Raw genomic sequence first — 18,103 nt, forward strand, 5'->3', positions numbered from 1 at the left:
TCACTTTGTTTTCCTTCAGTCACCATACAAGATAGAAGGATTAGAATATTTTCATTTTCAATCTGTAGGTCCAGGCTTTTGACAATGGCAAACAGAAGAAGAAAGCCACAGCCAGAGTGAGGCTGGAGGTGCTCCCTGTCCCGGCCTCCTCACTGAACCCTCCCAAATTTCCCATCCCTTACTACGAGGTTCAGGTTATGGAGAACAGCAAGGTCGGGGAGGTGCTGGACGTGTACCAAGCTGAGGACATTGACCGGAACAAACTCTCTTACTCTTTGACAGGTACAGAAAGGTTTTTATGCTTCACGAGCACTAGCTTTGTCCAATGTCAGTGATTAGCAGATGGGCTATTATAATAAACCAAGACCAGGTCATCGGGTGTCATATCAAAGACCTAGAATTGCGGTCCCTACAAATATTAATGGTTTTCCCATGTTACGATTATGACTTTACATGTTAGGTGAATATGATGTGCAGGTTTAGTGTCTTCCGTAAAAGTCAACTATTGTTGTATTGAGTATGTCAGTTATGACGTAACATACTGATAAATGTCAGGTTTATATCCACAACAGATCATGGCTTTCCCCAGCCATTCACGAGCCCCCACCTGGTGCTGAGGTTGCGCTTAGACAAAATACAGAGTGTGACCTGTCACTCATAGCCCTCCATTGTGCTTTGTTAGCATTTTTGTCATACACATATGAAAGAAAAAATTCCCCAGATGAGATGTATTACCTTATTGCTTATATTAACATGGATAATTATATGAATTTTTTTCTTTGTAGATGGTGATCCTGAAAACCAGTTTGGTATTAATCCTGAGTTTGGAAGTATAGTGACAACAAAGTTACTAGACCGTGAAAAAAGGGACCATTACAATCTGACTGTCATGGCAACTGATGGCATCCATCAAACTGCTGTCAAGGTTATAACAATTTATAACTCTCATTCATCTTCCTCACTGCAAAAGAGAATCCAAATAAAAGAAGAAAAACTTGACAGTGGCCATTGTTGATGTTAAATACCCTTTCATCCTGTTTTAAGCCCTCCACATTTTAGGGATTAAGTGTCTGATTATCACCTTAATTACCAAAGCTTTACCTATTTCATTCTTATATTTACAATGTAAGCTTAGATTAACCATGATTATTTGATAGTGATATTTCAGAAGTGTGAAGTGTAAATAAATGTTTAATATTTGCAATAGATATCTAACTGTAGGTGCCAAATTATACCAAGTTTGATAATTGAGGCAATATTGGTTAATTTTAACACTGATGAAAAGATTACAATCAGTCCTCATTATCATACAGGAAGTTTTATCAGGCATTTTGAGGAAAATTGCATTCTAAGTAGGCAAGAAGACTTTATCAAGCATTTTGAAGTAAGATCTTCATATAGTTGATGTGAGAGCATTTAACCGCAGTTAGAAGTCAAAATGCTTCAAAGTTGCACAGTTCTTCGGAGAATCAGTGTGATGAAAGCCCTTTAAATTGATCTATCGTGATGTTTAAAATCTGCACAAGTTCTCCTATTTACAACCCACACCTTGAAGTGAAAAAGATTTGCTCTTTCATGCATTTAAAGATAGAATCACTGGAAATGAAGCTGCCAAATTTATTCCGTTAGTGAGAGACAACAGAAAAACAAGCTGACTATGTTATCACTCTGTTTACAAATCTAACCGACAAGAAGCATAGAGAAACTTTGAATTGCCAATTAGTTCCTCATTTTTAATGGATGGCTCAAATAAATCAAGTGGCTTTAGGGAGCAGATTAACCTTATATAATGTAAATATTTCTGATGCTGTATTTTACTATAAGCAAATGTTCTGCAATGCTCTTTTTTTTTTTTTACGCGAAATCATTGGTATATTTTCATCCTGGCATGAAACCAAACTCATTATTTTCTAATTTTTCATGAGCTGCAAAAATTGCACTTAATTTAGATGTTCAATTGCTCGACATATCTCAAATGTCTCCCCCTCTAATCACCTTGAATAAAAATTAAAAAGAAACAGTTGATAAATGGAAAAAGACCGTCTAATCGCATAGCTCCTACGCAGATTGGATTTTTTTAAAAAGTACATCAGAGAAAAGGAGAAATTTTTGCCTGTAGGAAACCCGGATTTATCAGTTTATTAGATGTTTATCTGGGATAATCCTCCTGTATTTGCCGTTCACTAAAAATAATAACATTTACCAAAAAAACCCAGGTAATGATGAGATATAGAAATCTGAGAATAGTCTTGGACTGTGTACACTGTACTTTATGGAATATGAACTCTGATAATCTGAAGTGCTTGCTCACAATGAATTGAAGAGCATCCATAGACTTCCAAGTGTTTTCACAACTCATCAATGAGAGAAGTGATAGAGATTGTGTTTTTCAACCTCTTGGTGTAATTTACAGGTGTATGCTCAGAGCCTTCATTTCTCACTCTATGGGGTTCTTGTTGAAGGAAAAAGTGAGAATCTCAGATTTATTGTATGTCCTTTAATGCAGGGTTGTTTGAACAAATTGATACAGGGTTGTTGAATAAGATATCCATTATACTGGAACACAGACACATTCAACAAGGAGCTCATAGAAGTCAATTTTCAAAGGAGAATGTGCTATAATTTTAGAATTTAATACAAATGGGACATAAAAGTGTTGTTAAACAATTAAACCATATTTTATGATTCAACACCACATAAATAATGTGAAAGTAAAACGTAAAGCATGCATTTTAACTGACATAACCATGACTGTAAATAGTGATGGACCCCATTCTCCTGGTGGTGGAAGAGAGTTTCCTATTTGGTGGGCTGAGTTCATACTTTGTTAATTAAGCTAAGACGTAAGCCTTGAAAAGCTCAGTGTATCCGCCTCCATTATTCTCAGCAGTACACAAATTTTTCTTGATTAATGCTTAATAATGCAGAGAATGGATTAAATTTAGATAAATGGATTTTCTTAGCATCTGGAAATCATTAGACATAAAAAAGAACGTCTATTCACAAATTGGTCTAACTAACTGCAAACTGTTTTGTTGATAAGAAACAAAATGTTACCTTTATGACAGAGGTACCTTGGATAACTGCTACTAGTCTCTATGAACTGTTTTATTTATTGTATAATGTTTATAAATGAAAAATATCGAATATTGTTTCACAAGTATTAAAATTCAATGTGTTATACTGTCTTATATGTTATACAGATCTACGTAACGGTGTTAGACATTAATGACAACACGCCAGAATTCACGGAAGCTGTATACAAAAAGGACATATCGGAGTCTGTTTCCATGGGAACCAGTGTCCTTACCATCTCGGCTACAGACAAAGATCTACACAGTCGACTCTTCTACAAGCTTTCAGGAGCAGCAAACGCAATCAGCCTGCAATTATTTGAAATTGACAGTGAAACTGGTACAAAAATTTCTGTTTGAAATAACAGTTTAATAGTTGAGGAGGCCTTTAATGTTTTTCTGTTAACCATCTGGAAAATGCCATGTTGCACCCTTGCACATTAAAACAAAAGATGGGGGTCATTGTTTTTTATGAATGAATGAAACAGTAGAACATATTGCCAGATTTTGCAGGTTTATGAATGAAACAGAGAGTAGGACCTGGTTGTTTTTAGCTTTGTGTTGAAGCGTAAAAGTTAATTGGTGTGGTTTCTGTGCTGACCCCATCCAGTTTCCATATAACTGTGCACTGCATGAATGGCAATATTTAATAGCCTGTTAAAACCAAATCATGGAAACAAACACTGGTTTGAGGTTAATTAAAAGTTTTAGACTAATTAGGATTCGTTTCTTCCAGGTGTGATCAGTGTGAAACAAGCTCTTGATAGAGAAGTGATGACCAAACACGTATTAACTGTTATGGTCCGAGACCAGGGATTCCCCAACAACAAGAACTTTACCAGGGTGACCATCAGGGTGCTGGACGAGAATGACCACCCCCCACAATTCATTTCTGATGTCATGGAGACCAATGTGTTTGAGACATCAGCCATCGGGACTTTTGTAGCACAACTGACGGCCATTGACCAAGACAAGGGGCAGAATGCTGAGATAGCTTACTCCATCGTCTCGGGTAAAAACGACTAATTCAGTTCAGCAATCTCATCATCACGATTCACAGACTGTATATCCTCGTCTGTTTTAATGTTATATGTGGGTAGTAACACTAACTCGGCAGTCATTAAACACAATTAGTATTTAACACGGTCACCTGTTAATTACGTCTATGGATGCGATGGTTAATGAGTTGTGATCGTTAGCATATTGACACTTGTGCAGTATTTTATCTATGTGACCAGGATGGTACTTCCTCGTAAATGTTTTGTCATGTTGCTGTGTTTGGTCATTGTAAAATTTTACGCATCTTTAATAAGTATCCTTGGGTATTCATTAACATTGTGTGCATAACTTAACATTCTTCATCTATATTTAGCTGTTTCACAATTCATCATGACTGGCTTTATACAGTGTCAGTCTATAAGGGTCACCTATTCTGGAGATTTTTAAGAAGATGTCAGTTTACGGCAATGAATTTCATCTCGTAAATTTCATGGAGTAGTTTTGATCTGCACTTAATTCTAACACTGAGTCGTTTTGTAGAAATACTTGCACTGTATTGTTGCTGTCTTTGAACTTTAGTACATTGTATTTTTTACTTGTCCCTGTCTCTTCACAGATGTTGGTAAAGTATCAGTGCACATGATGTATTTGTGTTTTATTTTGTCCATGCTGAATGTTTTATCTTTCCTAAAGAACCCGATGTCCTATTTTTTGAAAAAAGAAAGAAAAATCTGACTGAAATCTTTGTTTTCTGGGTTTCATTGTCACACACACCATTAATTGTAACAGAGAAACATTAATTAAGAATATCATTCATTTAGTATGAACATCAGACTTTAGAAATATGTACAGGAGATTATAACAGGAAACAAAGATCTTAATCAGATTGCTAATTCCCAAACAAAATCCCTACATGTGTTATAACAATGGGAAGCTTTGAAATGAAAGAGGGCATTGCATATTTTCTTTATAATTGATGCCTGGCATATGTAATTTATATATATTATGTGTTTACCACTACAGATGCCATAAATTGTTTTGTATTAATTTTAATTTTCTGGTTAATTTTAGGGTAACCTATGATATGCATGTATTGCATGAGCAAGAAAATTAATCACAATTTTATGGATTGTAATAATTTTAACCAACTAGAGTGAAAAATACTCTATTTCTGGCTTGAATTTCTTAGCACAAGGTCTTAAATGTGATTTTTTGATTTATTAATGTAGTAAATTCAAAATTTTGATAGATGTGTGTTGATTCATAAATTAAATGTCTTGTTTATTGGCCTTTCCAACTGTAAAGCAGTAGACATTTATTTCATGCCGGTTGTAAAGAACATAAAAGCATAGTGACCCATGTATATTCATGTAGATAACAGGGAAATTGCTTGTCAGACGTCTCTATTTTGATATGCTTTGATTTGTTCAATCTTTTATGCATGCGCATTTTATCATTTTTGCTGTCAATCCATTCATTAAGTAATGAAAAATTGCTCTCATTCCTCTCCATTTCATTGATAAAAGAGATATGATATCGGCTCTGCTGTCTGAAAAAAAGAATAAGCTGAAAGCCATTTCAAGCATTCTTCTTCAATGTTTACATGCATCCACAAAGATACTTATTCTTGAATTCATAAAAAAAACCCATTTAATTGGTGGAGAGAATGATTCATTTTCATGGTTTCACATCACAGAGATTTTTCTTAATCTCTTGAAAAAATCAATTCCGAAATTAATGTTGATATATTTCTATTTGACATCCAGGAAACATCGACATGGCATTTGCACTGGATGAGACCCTAGGCATTATTTCTGTGGCCAAGAAACTGGACAAGAGTGAGCGGACTGATTACAGTGTCATTGTCCAAGCCACGGACAAAGGCATTCGACCACTCAGTAGTACAGCTACAGTCAACATTCACATCACTATGTCAAATAATGCCCCACCCAAGTTCTCACTCAAAAAGTATGTAACTGAAGTGATAGAGAATTCAGCGATAGGAAAACCTATTGTTTCAGTGAAAGCTGAAAGTCAGTCTTCAGTCAACTATGAAATAATCGCAGGAAATGATAATATGACCTTCTCCGTGAATCCGAATTCTGGAGTGGTGTACCTGAAAGATTCAGTAGACTATGAGTCTGTGGACTTTTACAATCTGACTGTTCTCGCCACCAACACCTTGGGTAAAGCTGATTCCACATTTATCTGGATTCATGTTTTAGATGCCAATGACAATGAGCCTTACTTCACAGAGACCTTCTACACAGGAAGTATAAGTGAAAATTCACTTCCTGGCAGCCTCATTCTGGGAGCAGATGGAAAACCATTGGTTATAACAGCTAAGGATGATGACATTGATGAGAATGCACAATTAGTATATGAAATAGTTGATGAAGAGGCGGGAGAATTCTTTACCATTACAAGGGAGACTGGGGCAATTAAATCTAAAGTTTCGATTGACAGGGAGAAATTTAAAACATTTGAATTTTTAGTTCATGTGAAAGATTCTGGTAAGCCACAACTGCATGCCTTAGAACCAGCCCAAGTTGTGATTAATGTGACCGATGTTAATGACAATCCACCTGTGTTTTCACTCCCAGAATTCCGGGTCGAGATCCTTCTTCCCACAGCCTCGGATGTAGAGGTCGTCACATTGACAGCAACAGACACAGATCTGGATGACAACGCAAATATTGTGTACTCTATAAAAGATGGAAATAATGGTGGGAAGTTTAAAATTGACAAAAATTCAGGAACCATATATGTTGTGGATGATTCTAACATGTCTGATGAATATCAACTGACAATTCAAGCTTCAGATGGAAAATATGTTACCAGTACATCTGTAGTCCTAACAGTTATCCAAGCCTCTGATGATGTCAGTCTCTTGTTACACCATAATGAATACAAGTTGTACATACATGAAAATGTCGCTGTGCCACAGTCTCTCACAGTACTCCAAGTAGCCAGTGTATTAAACCAGCCCAATCTCTTCACACTTCTCAATGGTAAAGGCATGTTTGATGTTGTAAGGACCTCTGGGGTTTTACAGACAACAGGCAAACCATTTGACAGAGAGGAGAGGGACCAGTACAAGATTATAGCCCAAGTGGAGGATTTCAGTGGAAAACGGAAGCCACTGCACATTATGATCCACGTTACCATCCTGGATGAAAACGACAATGCTCCACTGTTTGTGAACCAGCCCTATGACGCTGTGGTATCTATGGACGCAGATGAGGGGACTGTTGTAACTCAGGTTAGGAATCAGGAGGCTTGGTTGTTGTGGACTCTTAATAAACATTTTACATTCACAAATAACAATAGCTATACTTTGTTTGAGCAACATTTTATCATTTCTTGTAGGTGATGGCTGTAGATAAAGATGCTGATTTAAATGGAAATGTGACCTATGCCATTAAAAATCAGGTGGGAAACAATTTTGAAATAGATGCAGGAAGTGGTCACATTCGACTGAAAACTTCCTTATCCAATCAGGAAGTGGACCAGACTCTGTCAGTAGTAGTGCAGGCCACAGATAAAGGTATTGTAAACACAAGTGTTGAACCAATAACTTAATAGAAAAACTGTCTGGTTTGTTGGATGAAAAGGGAAATAAAGGCAAATTTTATTGCTATAAAAGCTCCAATTCACCTCATCAGTAAGCGCGCATCCATTAGGAATCTCTCAGTGGAAGCTCTCGGATTTCGGAATTGGAGAGTGATTTGTCTTACTGAGAGGATTGATTTGAGGCACTTTAGCATGTTATTTTCTATCAGTCTCAGACGCTAGGTCGCAGGGTGTATTGATTGTGTTCCTCTGTTTTCATGTCTAGGTCAACCCTCGCAGTCAGCCGAGGTTACAGTCCCTATACGTATCATCAGCCGTAGTCATCCCATTTTCAACAAGTATTTCTATTCTGTGGATGTTAAGGAGAATGTCCCTGCTGGGACACCGATCTGGAGCCTTAAGGCTGTCAGTCCCAGCAACCAGAAGCTGATCTACTCCATTACAGATGGTGATCCCTATAAGGAATTCACAGTGGACTTTAACATTGGTAAACAAAATTATGCCATAAAACATAAAATCCATTATCTGTTGGACAAGCATTATGAGACCTGGGGTTAGGGTGTATGTGTGTGGTGGTGGTCAATCAGTACATTAACACATCCTTGTCATGCCATAGCTTAAAAGCAGCTAATTTTCAAAATTCCGCCATGCTTCTGTATCATGAATCATCAAAGTCTCAGTCTATCGTTAATAGATATTTTATGTACATGTATATATAAAGTCATGTGATTGAAAATGTTATTGTATGAAAAACAAAGAACAAATTTCCCAAATAATCTGCATAGTAATAGTTGTCCCTAGCTTGTAAATGAGAACTCCTCACTAAATACTTCAAAATTGTGATCTGGTTTGTATAACAACATTGTGATACATGCTGTATGTGTCTTTGTGAGATATTGTTTGTAATGTCTGTTTTCTACCCAAAATTCAATTGAAGGCATGGAACATCAGGGTCCATGTAAGTATGGGATTTGAATGGTCAATTTTTTTCTCTGTGCTTGACAGTTATAAATGAATTACCCTTCCCATAACCTTTGCATCTTGGTCTCTCAAGCCTTGCATGTGCTACTTGTACCCACAAGAGATTATTGCCAGCCATTTTTGAAAATCAATAGTTGGGGGAAATGATAACTTTCACAGATGATGAGCACTGCAGCCATTTTCAGCAGATTTTCATTTCGTTTTATTTTTCTGATTTTGGTTCTGTTCAATGCTTGGATATGATTGCCAGGTTTTCTGTTACTTTGTGCACTAAAATTTGATTTGGCTTGTCGGTAATTTACCATGAATGTATTTGTCAGTTGTCACTCCCTGCGACAACAAGCCATACAGAGGTCAGAATTTGATATGAGTCATTCTTAGTTACATTATGGTATTTCTTCTAAACAATACACTAAAATGTGACTCATGAATGAGATTATCGTAGTGCAAACTGCATGCAATAGGTCAGAATTTAAAATTCAGAAGAGACTTTATAATTAGTATGGCTAAGCTCCAGTTTGTATTCCATGCACACACCTTATGCTGGGTTTTTATTTTCACTTTGTAAATAAAAAATGTTTCATTTCAGTCCAGATGAATTTGATGGGGAGAAATTAATGAAGTAGAGAAAATTTGATACTTTTCATACTGGATGCATGTAAAATTAAGTGCATGGTCCATTTATTGTGAGCTGATAGCATTTCAACACAAATGTTTGAAATACCACTCCCGTAATAAGGTTTACTAGGAATGACAGAGACATGCACACACTATAGGAGGTGTTTTACAAAGTTCATTAGCTACAAACGCTGTAATGTGTTGCATATCAATTTAAATTGTATCCCATTATGAAACAAATGTTAGAAATTTAGACATGTATGAAATTGTTTATCAGGAAGTTTTGCTGTTATATGAGCCAAGTAATGTGTTGAGACTTTACATAATGGCGCATAACAGACTTTGGCAGCTTTTGCTAAAGAGGTAGAATTTCCTTGCAAGTATAACAAGTGAGCAGCCAGTATTTCATTGTATATCACATTCATGAAGAATTGCGAAAGATTAATAATGAGCAGAATTAAGTTTATACAAGTTTATCTTTCTGTTTCTTGTTCAGAGTTGTTAAATATTTTTGATTCAGCAGGGAGGCCTGAAATTTGAGAAATTACTCCTGTTTATTTGCACTGATAAGATGCAAGAAATCAATTCATTGTAAGATAAAGAAAGGGAAGTAACTTGTATATGTTTGTTCCCTGCAGGCATTATTTCTCTAACCACGGCTTTGGACTATGAGTCAACAAAAGTGTACAACTTGACTGTGAGAGCCACTGATGTTTTAACTGGGTCATACGGGGAGGCAAAACTCCAGATTAATGTCTTGGTGAGTACTTTTTCAGAAAGAAAGAGAAAGACTTTTTGTACTCAATATGCTTTCAATACGTAGAATGTTTGTGTTTACAGGATGTGAATGATAAAAGTCCTTCCTTTACGCACTATAAATACACCAAGGTCCTATCAGAGGTTGTATCCGTGGGAACCTTTGTACTCAAGGTCACCGCAACGGACGAGGATTCTGGAATCAATGGACAAGTCCATTATGACCTGTCTCCATTGGAAACGTCCAGAAGTGTCTTCACGTTCCAGATCCATCCGACCACAGGTGTTATCCATACTGCAAGGTTACTGGACTATGAGGAAATGCCAGAGTATTTGTTCAATGTTGTGGCAACTGATGGTGGCATGCCAGCCTTGAACATGAGTGTGTTGGTTCACATTATTGTCAGTGACCTCAATGATAACCCTCCTTATTTTGATCAGCCCACATACTCTGGTATCATAAAAGATTCTACCCCAGGCTTACATGTTGCCAAGGTAACAGCCACAGACCCGGACAAATGTAGTCAAGGAAACTTAGAATACTCTATCGTAGGTGGAAATGGTGATCAGGTTTTTCAGATTCATGCCAAGTCTGGCTTGATATCGATCTCCCCAAGAAGACACTCGATCCTTTATCCAGCATACACGCTCAACGTGTCGGTATCTGATGGAGTGTTTACTAGCTTTACGACAGTATCGATTACTCTAGAGAATAGTAACCTTCACTCCCCGATCTTCACTAAGGTTCTGTACCAGGCCAGAGTGATGGAAAATGTAGGGAGAGGGATACCCATCACATCGGTGAAGGCTGTGGATGAAGATCGCGGATATTTTGGCATGATCTCCTACTCTGTAATGTCATCAGAAATGAGACAGTCCTTTACCATTGACGCAGACACTGGTAAATATTTCGAGAAAGATATCATCCTGTTTAAAAAATTTGCCCAAATTTATTTGTTGCTTCTTCAGAATAATGAATAAATTTAGATTTGTATAGGATATGGACCAAATGGGCATTCATAAATTGGAAGTTAAACTTTCTTTCTATTCAGTATACATGTACTAAATTTGATTGATATACTGCATATTAAACATTTCAAGAATTGCACAAATATTTGCTTTCTTCTTTTCAGGTGAAATATTTGCTGAGAGATTGTTTGACAGAGAAGACCAGTCATCGTATTCTGTCACCATAGCAGCCACAGACAATGGTGGACGAATGGGGTACACAACTGTGATCATCAACATCACCGATGTCAATGACAATGATCCCGAGTTCCTCCACACAGGGTACAAAGTTTCAGTCCCAATGAATGCTGGGAAGGGCAGACCCCTGGTACAGGTCCAGGCTACGGACCCTGACCACGGGGAGGCTGGGAGAATTACCTACAATATATATGATGCCTCACTGATCATAGCAGGAACTTTATTTACTGTGGAACCTGATACGGGCACTCTGAGTGTGAAGGCAGATTTAAGTGACAGAGGTAAATGACATGGAAAATCTGTTCAGTTATGTGTCTCATTATAAAGTGTGAAGGGACAGGCCGTCTTCATGTTTTGAGTTTTCGTGAACAATGTTTTCGTTTTTATTTTCAGTTGGCCATTTGTTCCAGTTTTTTGTTGAGGCAGAGGATCATGGAAGCCCCCAGCTTAAGAGCAATGTTCCCATAGAGATCTACATCACCAGCGATAAAGAAAAAGTTCCTCTCACCAAATCAGAAACCACCTTCATCATCTCAGACAGCAAACGAGTCGGAGACATTGTCGGCAAAGTGGTAGTAGTGACAAAGTCTCTGGTGGATTTCAGCATTATTTCTGGATTCACCCAGAAAAGGAATAGTCCCGAAACTTTTGCTATTAATAGTGAGGGTGAAATCATTCTGTTGGATTTATGGAGGGTACAGAAATTGCCCGAGTATGAGTTTTCAGTACAGATTGCATTGAGAGATAATCCACAGGTTGTTGCACACTCCCATATTACCATCACTGTGCAGAACTTCCAATCAGATCCTCCCAGTTTTGAGACCAGTTTATATGCTGTATCTGTGGCTGAAAACCAGGAGAAGGGAACCAGTGTAGTGCAGTGCAGACTCCTTAGTGATGGAAAATTTATAACAACTGGCCAGTACAAGTTTGATCATCAGACAACTGTCAAATATGAGCATTTGTTTGAAATGAATGAATACACTGGCTGGATAAGTTTGGTATCGGAACTAGACAGGGAAACTCAGGAGGTCTACAACCTCACTGTGGTGGCGGAGCAGAAGTTCGGCTTCACCAGCAAAGTGGTCGGTAACACCACTGTCGCAGTAACAGTGACAGACTGCAATGACAACCCGCCTATCTTCAGCCAACAACAATACCAGACAGCGGTCAACGAAGACGCTTTCTCGGGAACGGTATTTTTGGCTCTGACGACGACAGACGCAGATTCCGACGGTGAGGTGGAGTATTTCATTGCTGAGGGAGACATCATGGGCAGGTTTAAAATCCACAAGAATGGGAATATCTATGTGACTAAGCCGTTAGATAGGGAGACTGTTCCTTCCTATGACCTGACAGTGGCAGCGACCGACGGAGCTTTGGTATCCATGGCTAAAGTCAGTGTGGAGATTCTCGATGCTAATGACAACTCGCCAGTCTGCGATGAGGTAGTTTTCTTCAAAATTCTCAGTTCTGTTGGGGTACAAGTCCCTATGATTTTAATGTAAAAGACAGAAAAATTTTCATGGGTATTTAGCAGTACATCTAATGACATTTGTCTTTTCAGCCAATACATCAGCACGTCCTTTCAGAGGACATAGGGACCTCAGTAATCATCACCCAGGTCAAGGCTACGGATGCAGACAGCATGTACACTCCTAATGGGGAAATCCATTACATCATCAAAGGGGAGGAGAGTGCACTCTTTACCATCAACAGGGAGAAAGGTAGGCCTGATCATTCTCCATTTCTGTTTTTACCAGAAATGTATTACTGATTATATGTGAGAATATTTCTCTCTGAGCAAATACATAAGCAACATAAAATACCTATGGAGTAAATTGCATGTTTTTACCAGTAATTTTGTGAAAACTAGACCTACAGGATACGTGCCTGTTTGAAATTTGTCTTTGTACCAATATTGTCAAGCCTGTCCAAATTTCACTGACCATTATTTGGACAATGTGCAGGTATCCTGACACCTAAGACGACACTGGACAGAGAGAAACAGTCCCATCACCATGTAGTGGTGAGTGCTGTGGACGGCGGGGGACTGTCCTGTGATGTGGATGTCTACGTAGAATTGTCTGATGTCAACGACAATGCCCCTGAGTTTGTAGACCTACCCGAGAAGTTTGGTCTGCTGGAGTCAACTGCAGCCAACACACTGCTGCTGAGGATCACCGCTGAAGATCCAGATCTGGGTATCAAACGCTCAGTTTCAAATTATAATCAATGAATTTGCGTTGTCTGATTTTTAATTTTTCATACTGGAGCAAGGAAGTGGAATGAATACCACTTGTTCCTCATCACCGTACACCTGTCCTTGTAGATATTTATATGTAATACTTATACACAAAAAGTACAACAAGTCCCGAAATGTGCTAATATAAAACTACACTGTGTAAATTTTGGTTGCTCCAATATAAGTACATTTATAGTATATGATTATCATTGAAGCAAGAATACTCACTGGAAATTTTCAGAGTGCCTTCACTGAAATACACTATTGATGAAATATACTTTGAAACATACAGGTATCAACAGACAGGTTAAATATGGAATGTCGGGGGACGACGAAACATTCTCTATTGATCCCGAGTCAGGAATTATCAAACTGATGACGCCTGTGGACCGAGAAAAAATCTCCCAATACACACTCAACATTTACGCTTATGATCAGGTTTGTAATAAGTACTAGGCAAAATGTTGCACCATTAACTTTCTGAATATGGTTCTTAGTTTGATGTTTCAATTCACAATTGAATAACATATCAACAGATGTCGCCCATAATACAGATTTGTTTAGAGCATAAGTGAGTTACATTTCTTTGGATATTGAAAGTTATATTAGGCATAAGTTAATGAGGATCTTAGCTATGAAAATAAGATAATCATGAATTCTATTATGCTAAAGAACAAACTGATCATTTGCCAAAAATATGTTTCTCCAATAATAAAGTATCACAAAATATAAATGTGATATACGGCAACATACAAGTATGTATTTTCGCTGTGAGATTTTTGGTGTATTTAGAATTGATAAAAACTAGTAAATCAGTTTTGTTGTCAGATATAAAAAGAATATCATGACAGTTAAATTTTCTATTTATTAGGGTATACCCAGCCTGACATCAACTGCAACATTGACCATAGAAATACAAGACGAGAATGACAACCCACCAGAATTTGTTCTGTCCCAGTATTCAGCGGCAGTTCCTGAGAACTCCACTGTAGGTACAGAGGTCATCAAAGTCCTGGCCACCAGTAAAGACATAGGTCTCAATGCAAAAATGGCATACAACATCATAGGAGGCAACAACAATAAGAAATTTGTCATCGATGAAAGTGAAGGCAAGTTGTGTGAACCGATATTTTTGATGCAAAGACAAAAAATAGTTACCATGATTTCCATTTAGAATTGACGTGAGGATTTCTTTAAAATGAAATTCCTTTATTTTGTAGGTGTGATTAGAGTAGCCAATGACCTTGACAGAGAAGTAACTGCTGTGTACTTTCTGACTGTCATGGCAACAGATTTGAGTGACTCTCCTTTGAGCAGTTCTACGTATGTCACAATCAACATCACTGATATCAATGACAACAAGCCGTTCTTCTCCCAAGCCTCCTACAGAATGAGTCTGTCGGAGGATACACCTGTTGGAAAAACTGTGTTTGAGGTAAGTATTGTTGTAATGATAATAATCGTCTGCACGTAGTATTCAGAAGTAAAGCTGTAGTGGTGTCAATTTTAAGGAGGGAATTATTTTGTTTTTACTGTATCGGTTATAAGGAGGGAATTATTTTGTTTTTACTGTATCGGTTATAAGGAGGGAATTATTTTGTTTTAGGTGAATGCTAATGATTTTGATGAGGGACAGAATGCTCTGCTCACTTTCTCAATCATTGGAGGAGACAACTGGCACAGTTTTGAGATACACCCTGTCACTGGAGAGATTTCCATCCGAACACCACTTGACAGGGAAATGGTGAGTTCTGTAGAAGTTTACATGCGACAAGTAGGATTGGATTGAATCACATTGCAATGTTTTAGACAGTCCAAGCCTCATAGACACTTCTGATAGAGATTAGCACTCTGCATTGTGATTCCACAGAACACATGACTATTGCAATATGTTACTATTACATATTGTTTTATCTAGGTGGATAAGTACAAGTTGTTAGTGGAGACCAAAGATTCGGGATTGCCTCCCCTGAGTAGCACCACCTACGTCACAGTGGAGATTGATGATGTTAACGATTGTCCACCACTGTTTTCAGAGCCCAGCTACAATGCCACTGTCCAGGTCAGTACAATAAATAGTATTCTTTACAAATCTCAATTTATGCCAAGACATTTTTCTTCAATTAATATGGCTTAAGGATTGGTTGACAGATTTTTTATAGAAATTTTGGAGATGGACTGAGGGGAAACAGATTCTATTTAAAAAATTTTCTCTTGTTTGTCAGCATTAAAACCAGCATTATATCTAATTTGGAATTTGTTTAAACAGAAACCTCCGACTGGACTTGTAAGTTTCGCTGCCAACTTAGAAATTTGTTTTGAGAGATTCAGTTGGCATGTCATATTTGCAGAATTTACTTTGCTAATATACAAGTGTTTAACTCAGTTTTGATATTAACCCCTCTTTTTTTGGATTCCGTGTATATGTACATGTATATATAGTTTTCAGTATTCTAACTCAGGGTATGCAATTTTAGTGGTATAGAACTTGCATTTTCAGAAAGATAAAACCTTGTCAGTCTCGTGCATTTTCACTGAACAAAGCACTTTTAGATATGTATCAACAATATGCACCAACAAATGCTTTTGGCACAATCTTAAAGAGGACAGACAGTAGAATGGTTAAACTTTGATCACACCATCGGACAGTGTGAATGTTGTAAAAAGCAAGAAAACCATCAGACACTGTGAATGTTGTGAAAAGCAATAAAACCATCGGACACTGGATGTTGTAAAAAGCAATAAACATGATTTTCTACAAAATAATTGACAGTGAGACCTGAGAGATCTTGAAATGACTGTTTAGAACATGACTGTTTAGAACATGACTGTTTAAAACATGACTGTTTAGAACATGACTGTTTAAAACATGACTGTTTAGAACATGACTGTTTAGAACAAAGTTTTTGGTTGTTTTTTTTTTCTTTGTGGTATACACTGGTTTGATATGCTATAGCATTATACTGATCTGACCTACCTAAATGTTTAGTAATGGGGCACGGGTGTATATATATATTTATATAGCGATACTGGAACACATCACAGCCTAGTTCTGTGTTAGATTGCCTGCTTATCATTAATGACAATTTGATGGTTTTGGGTACACTAACATCCAACCAAGCTGTCAAATTCAAATCTGAATCCTGTGTAAGTTTTTACATGTGTTTGTGTTTTTTGTCAGATTTACTTCAAGCACATCAATGTTGTAATATTTTGCTTTATTTGTCATATTTTTGCATGTATTTCTTTGACAACTGTCAGCTCAAGTTCAGTTGTGCACTCAATACCAAGAGATCACAAATATGGAAGCTGCATAATATTTTTGAAATGTTTCACATATAAATAATTCTTGCACTGAAAACTTTTTGACTCGTTTGATTAAATGAGCAATCCATCAAGGTAACAGTAAAGTTTTCTATTACAGGAGGACCAATACGTCGGTTACAAGATCATACATTACACAGTGACAGATAATGACCTTGACCCCAATGGCCCACCTTTCACCTTTGACATTGTCAGTGGCAATGAAGGTCAGGAGTTCCGCATCGAGCCCACAGGAATCCTCAGCACAGCAGGAAAGTTTAACAGAGACATCCGAGACTCCTACTCCCTGGTAGTGCGAGTGTTCGACAATGGCACACCGAATCTCTACTCAGATGTTTTCACCACCATAAACATCATAGAAGAAGGCATGAGTCCCCCGGAGGTGAAAAATCTAGACATCACCATCAGTTCCTATGATGACCGATTTCCAGGCGGTGTTATTGGGACAGTTGACGCCTCGGACAAAGATTTATTTGATACCCTGAGCTACCAGGTGGTGTCTCCTAATCGTCATTTGTTTGACGTGGGAATTAACGACGGAAGAATCATTGCCTATCCTGGTCTGGACTCCGGGACTTACCTCGTCAATGTCAGTGTCTCCGATAAAAAGAACATTGCTTATGGAATAATCAGGATTGATGTAGTTCTGATTTCTATGGCCATGCTTGAATCCTCTGTGACGATGCAAATTCAGAATCTGTCACCGGAGCGGTTCCTGGTAGACCATCAAAGGAATTTCCAGAAAGCTGTCAAGAGAGCTCTCAATGTGCGAGCCAATGATGTTCAGATCATCAATGTCCAAGCATCAAGTAACCTCGGTAGTGCGCCCCAGACCAGAGTGAAACGCAGCGTTGATCAGAAAAATCTGGATGTGTTGTTTGCTGTGAAGAAGTCTGCCAATGGAGGTTTCTTCAGAAGGAAGAAGTTGGAGAGGAAACTGAGACAGAACATGAACAACATACAGAGTGAGATGAATGCCCGGGTCATCAAGGTGTTTGGAGACATATGTCCCCAGGAGTCCTGCAGAGATGGACAGTGTATAGGGGTCATCAATTTCAACAAGAGCTTGGCCTCCATTAAAGTGGAGGGAAAGAGTTTTGTCACAGCTAAACACACCTACTCCTACAAATGTCTGTGTTCTAATGGCATTGAAGGTAATAATGAATACTGGAGCTTATACTAAGTTTCTGTGTATAAAAGATTGACTTTTAAACAAGTAGACTCTGAAAGAGTGAACTTCAGACATGATTGAAAGCAAAATATCTTCCTGATCATTTAATCATCACATCAGGCGAGTTTTTATGACATTCCTTCACTTCTCTTTTAC

At 37.8% G+C, this 18,103-nt stretch overlaps 1 protein-coding gene across 6 annotated transcripts in view; it reads left to right on the plus strand.

Annotated features, from left to right (window-relative positions):
• LOC125678695 (protocadherin Fat 1-like) overlaps positions 1–18,103 on the plus strand; it is a 54,469-nt gene that overhangs the window by 28,638 nt on the left and 7,728 nt on the right. For 3 of the 6 annotated variants that reach the window (XM_056155163.1, XM_056155167.1, XM_056155162.1), the window contains exons 6-26: positions 69–282; positions 786–925; positions 3,204–3,414; positions 3,811–4,086; positions 5,840–7,335; positions 7,443–7,620; positions 7,912–8,133; positions 8,584–8,604; positions 9,884–10,005; positions 10,086–10,902; positions 11,135–11,488; positions 11,601–12,655; positions 12,775–12,934; positions 13,178–13,411; positions 13,745–13,890; positions 14,324–14,561; positions 14,673–14,887; positions 15,059–15,196; positions 15,371–15,514; positions 15,722–15,739; positions 16,877–17,930. In XM_056155163.1, coding sequence (XP_056011138.1) covers positions 69–282; positions 786–925; positions 3,204–3,414; positions 3,811–4,086; positions 5,840–7,335; positions 7,443–7,620; positions 7,912–8,133; positions 8,584–8,604; positions 9,884–10,005; positions 10,086–10,902; positions 11,135–11,488; positions 11,601–12,655; positions 12,775–12,934; positions 13,178–13,411; positions 13,745–13,890; positions 14,324–14,561; positions 14,673–14,887; positions 15,059–15,196; positions 15,371–15,514; positions 15,722–15,739; positions 16,877–17,930 — 7,453 coding nt within the window. The remainder of the gene's footprint in view (positions 1–68; positions 283–785; positions 926–3,203; positions 3,415–3,810; positions 4,087–5,839; positions 7,336–7,442; positions 7,621–7,911; positions 8,134–8,583; positions 8,605–9,883; positions 10,006–10,085; positions 10,903–11,134; positions 11,489–11,600; positions 12,656–12,774; positions 12,935–13,177; positions 13,412–13,744; positions 13,891–14,323; positions 14,562–14,672; positions 14,888–15,058; positions 15,197–15,370; positions 15,515–15,721; positions 15,740–16,876; positions 17,931–18,103) is intronic. The other 3 variants (XM_056155164.1, XM_056155168.1, XM_056155166.1) reach the window with 2 other exon arrangements.

Source organism: Ostrea edulis, chromosome 2 (assembly GCF_947568905.1).
Source record: "Ostrea edulis chromosome 2, xbOstEdul1.1, whole genome shotgun sequence".
Taxonomy (NCBI): domain Eukaryota; kingdom Metazoa; phylum Mollusca; class Bivalvia; order Ostreida; family Ostreidae; genus Ostrea; species Ostrea edulis.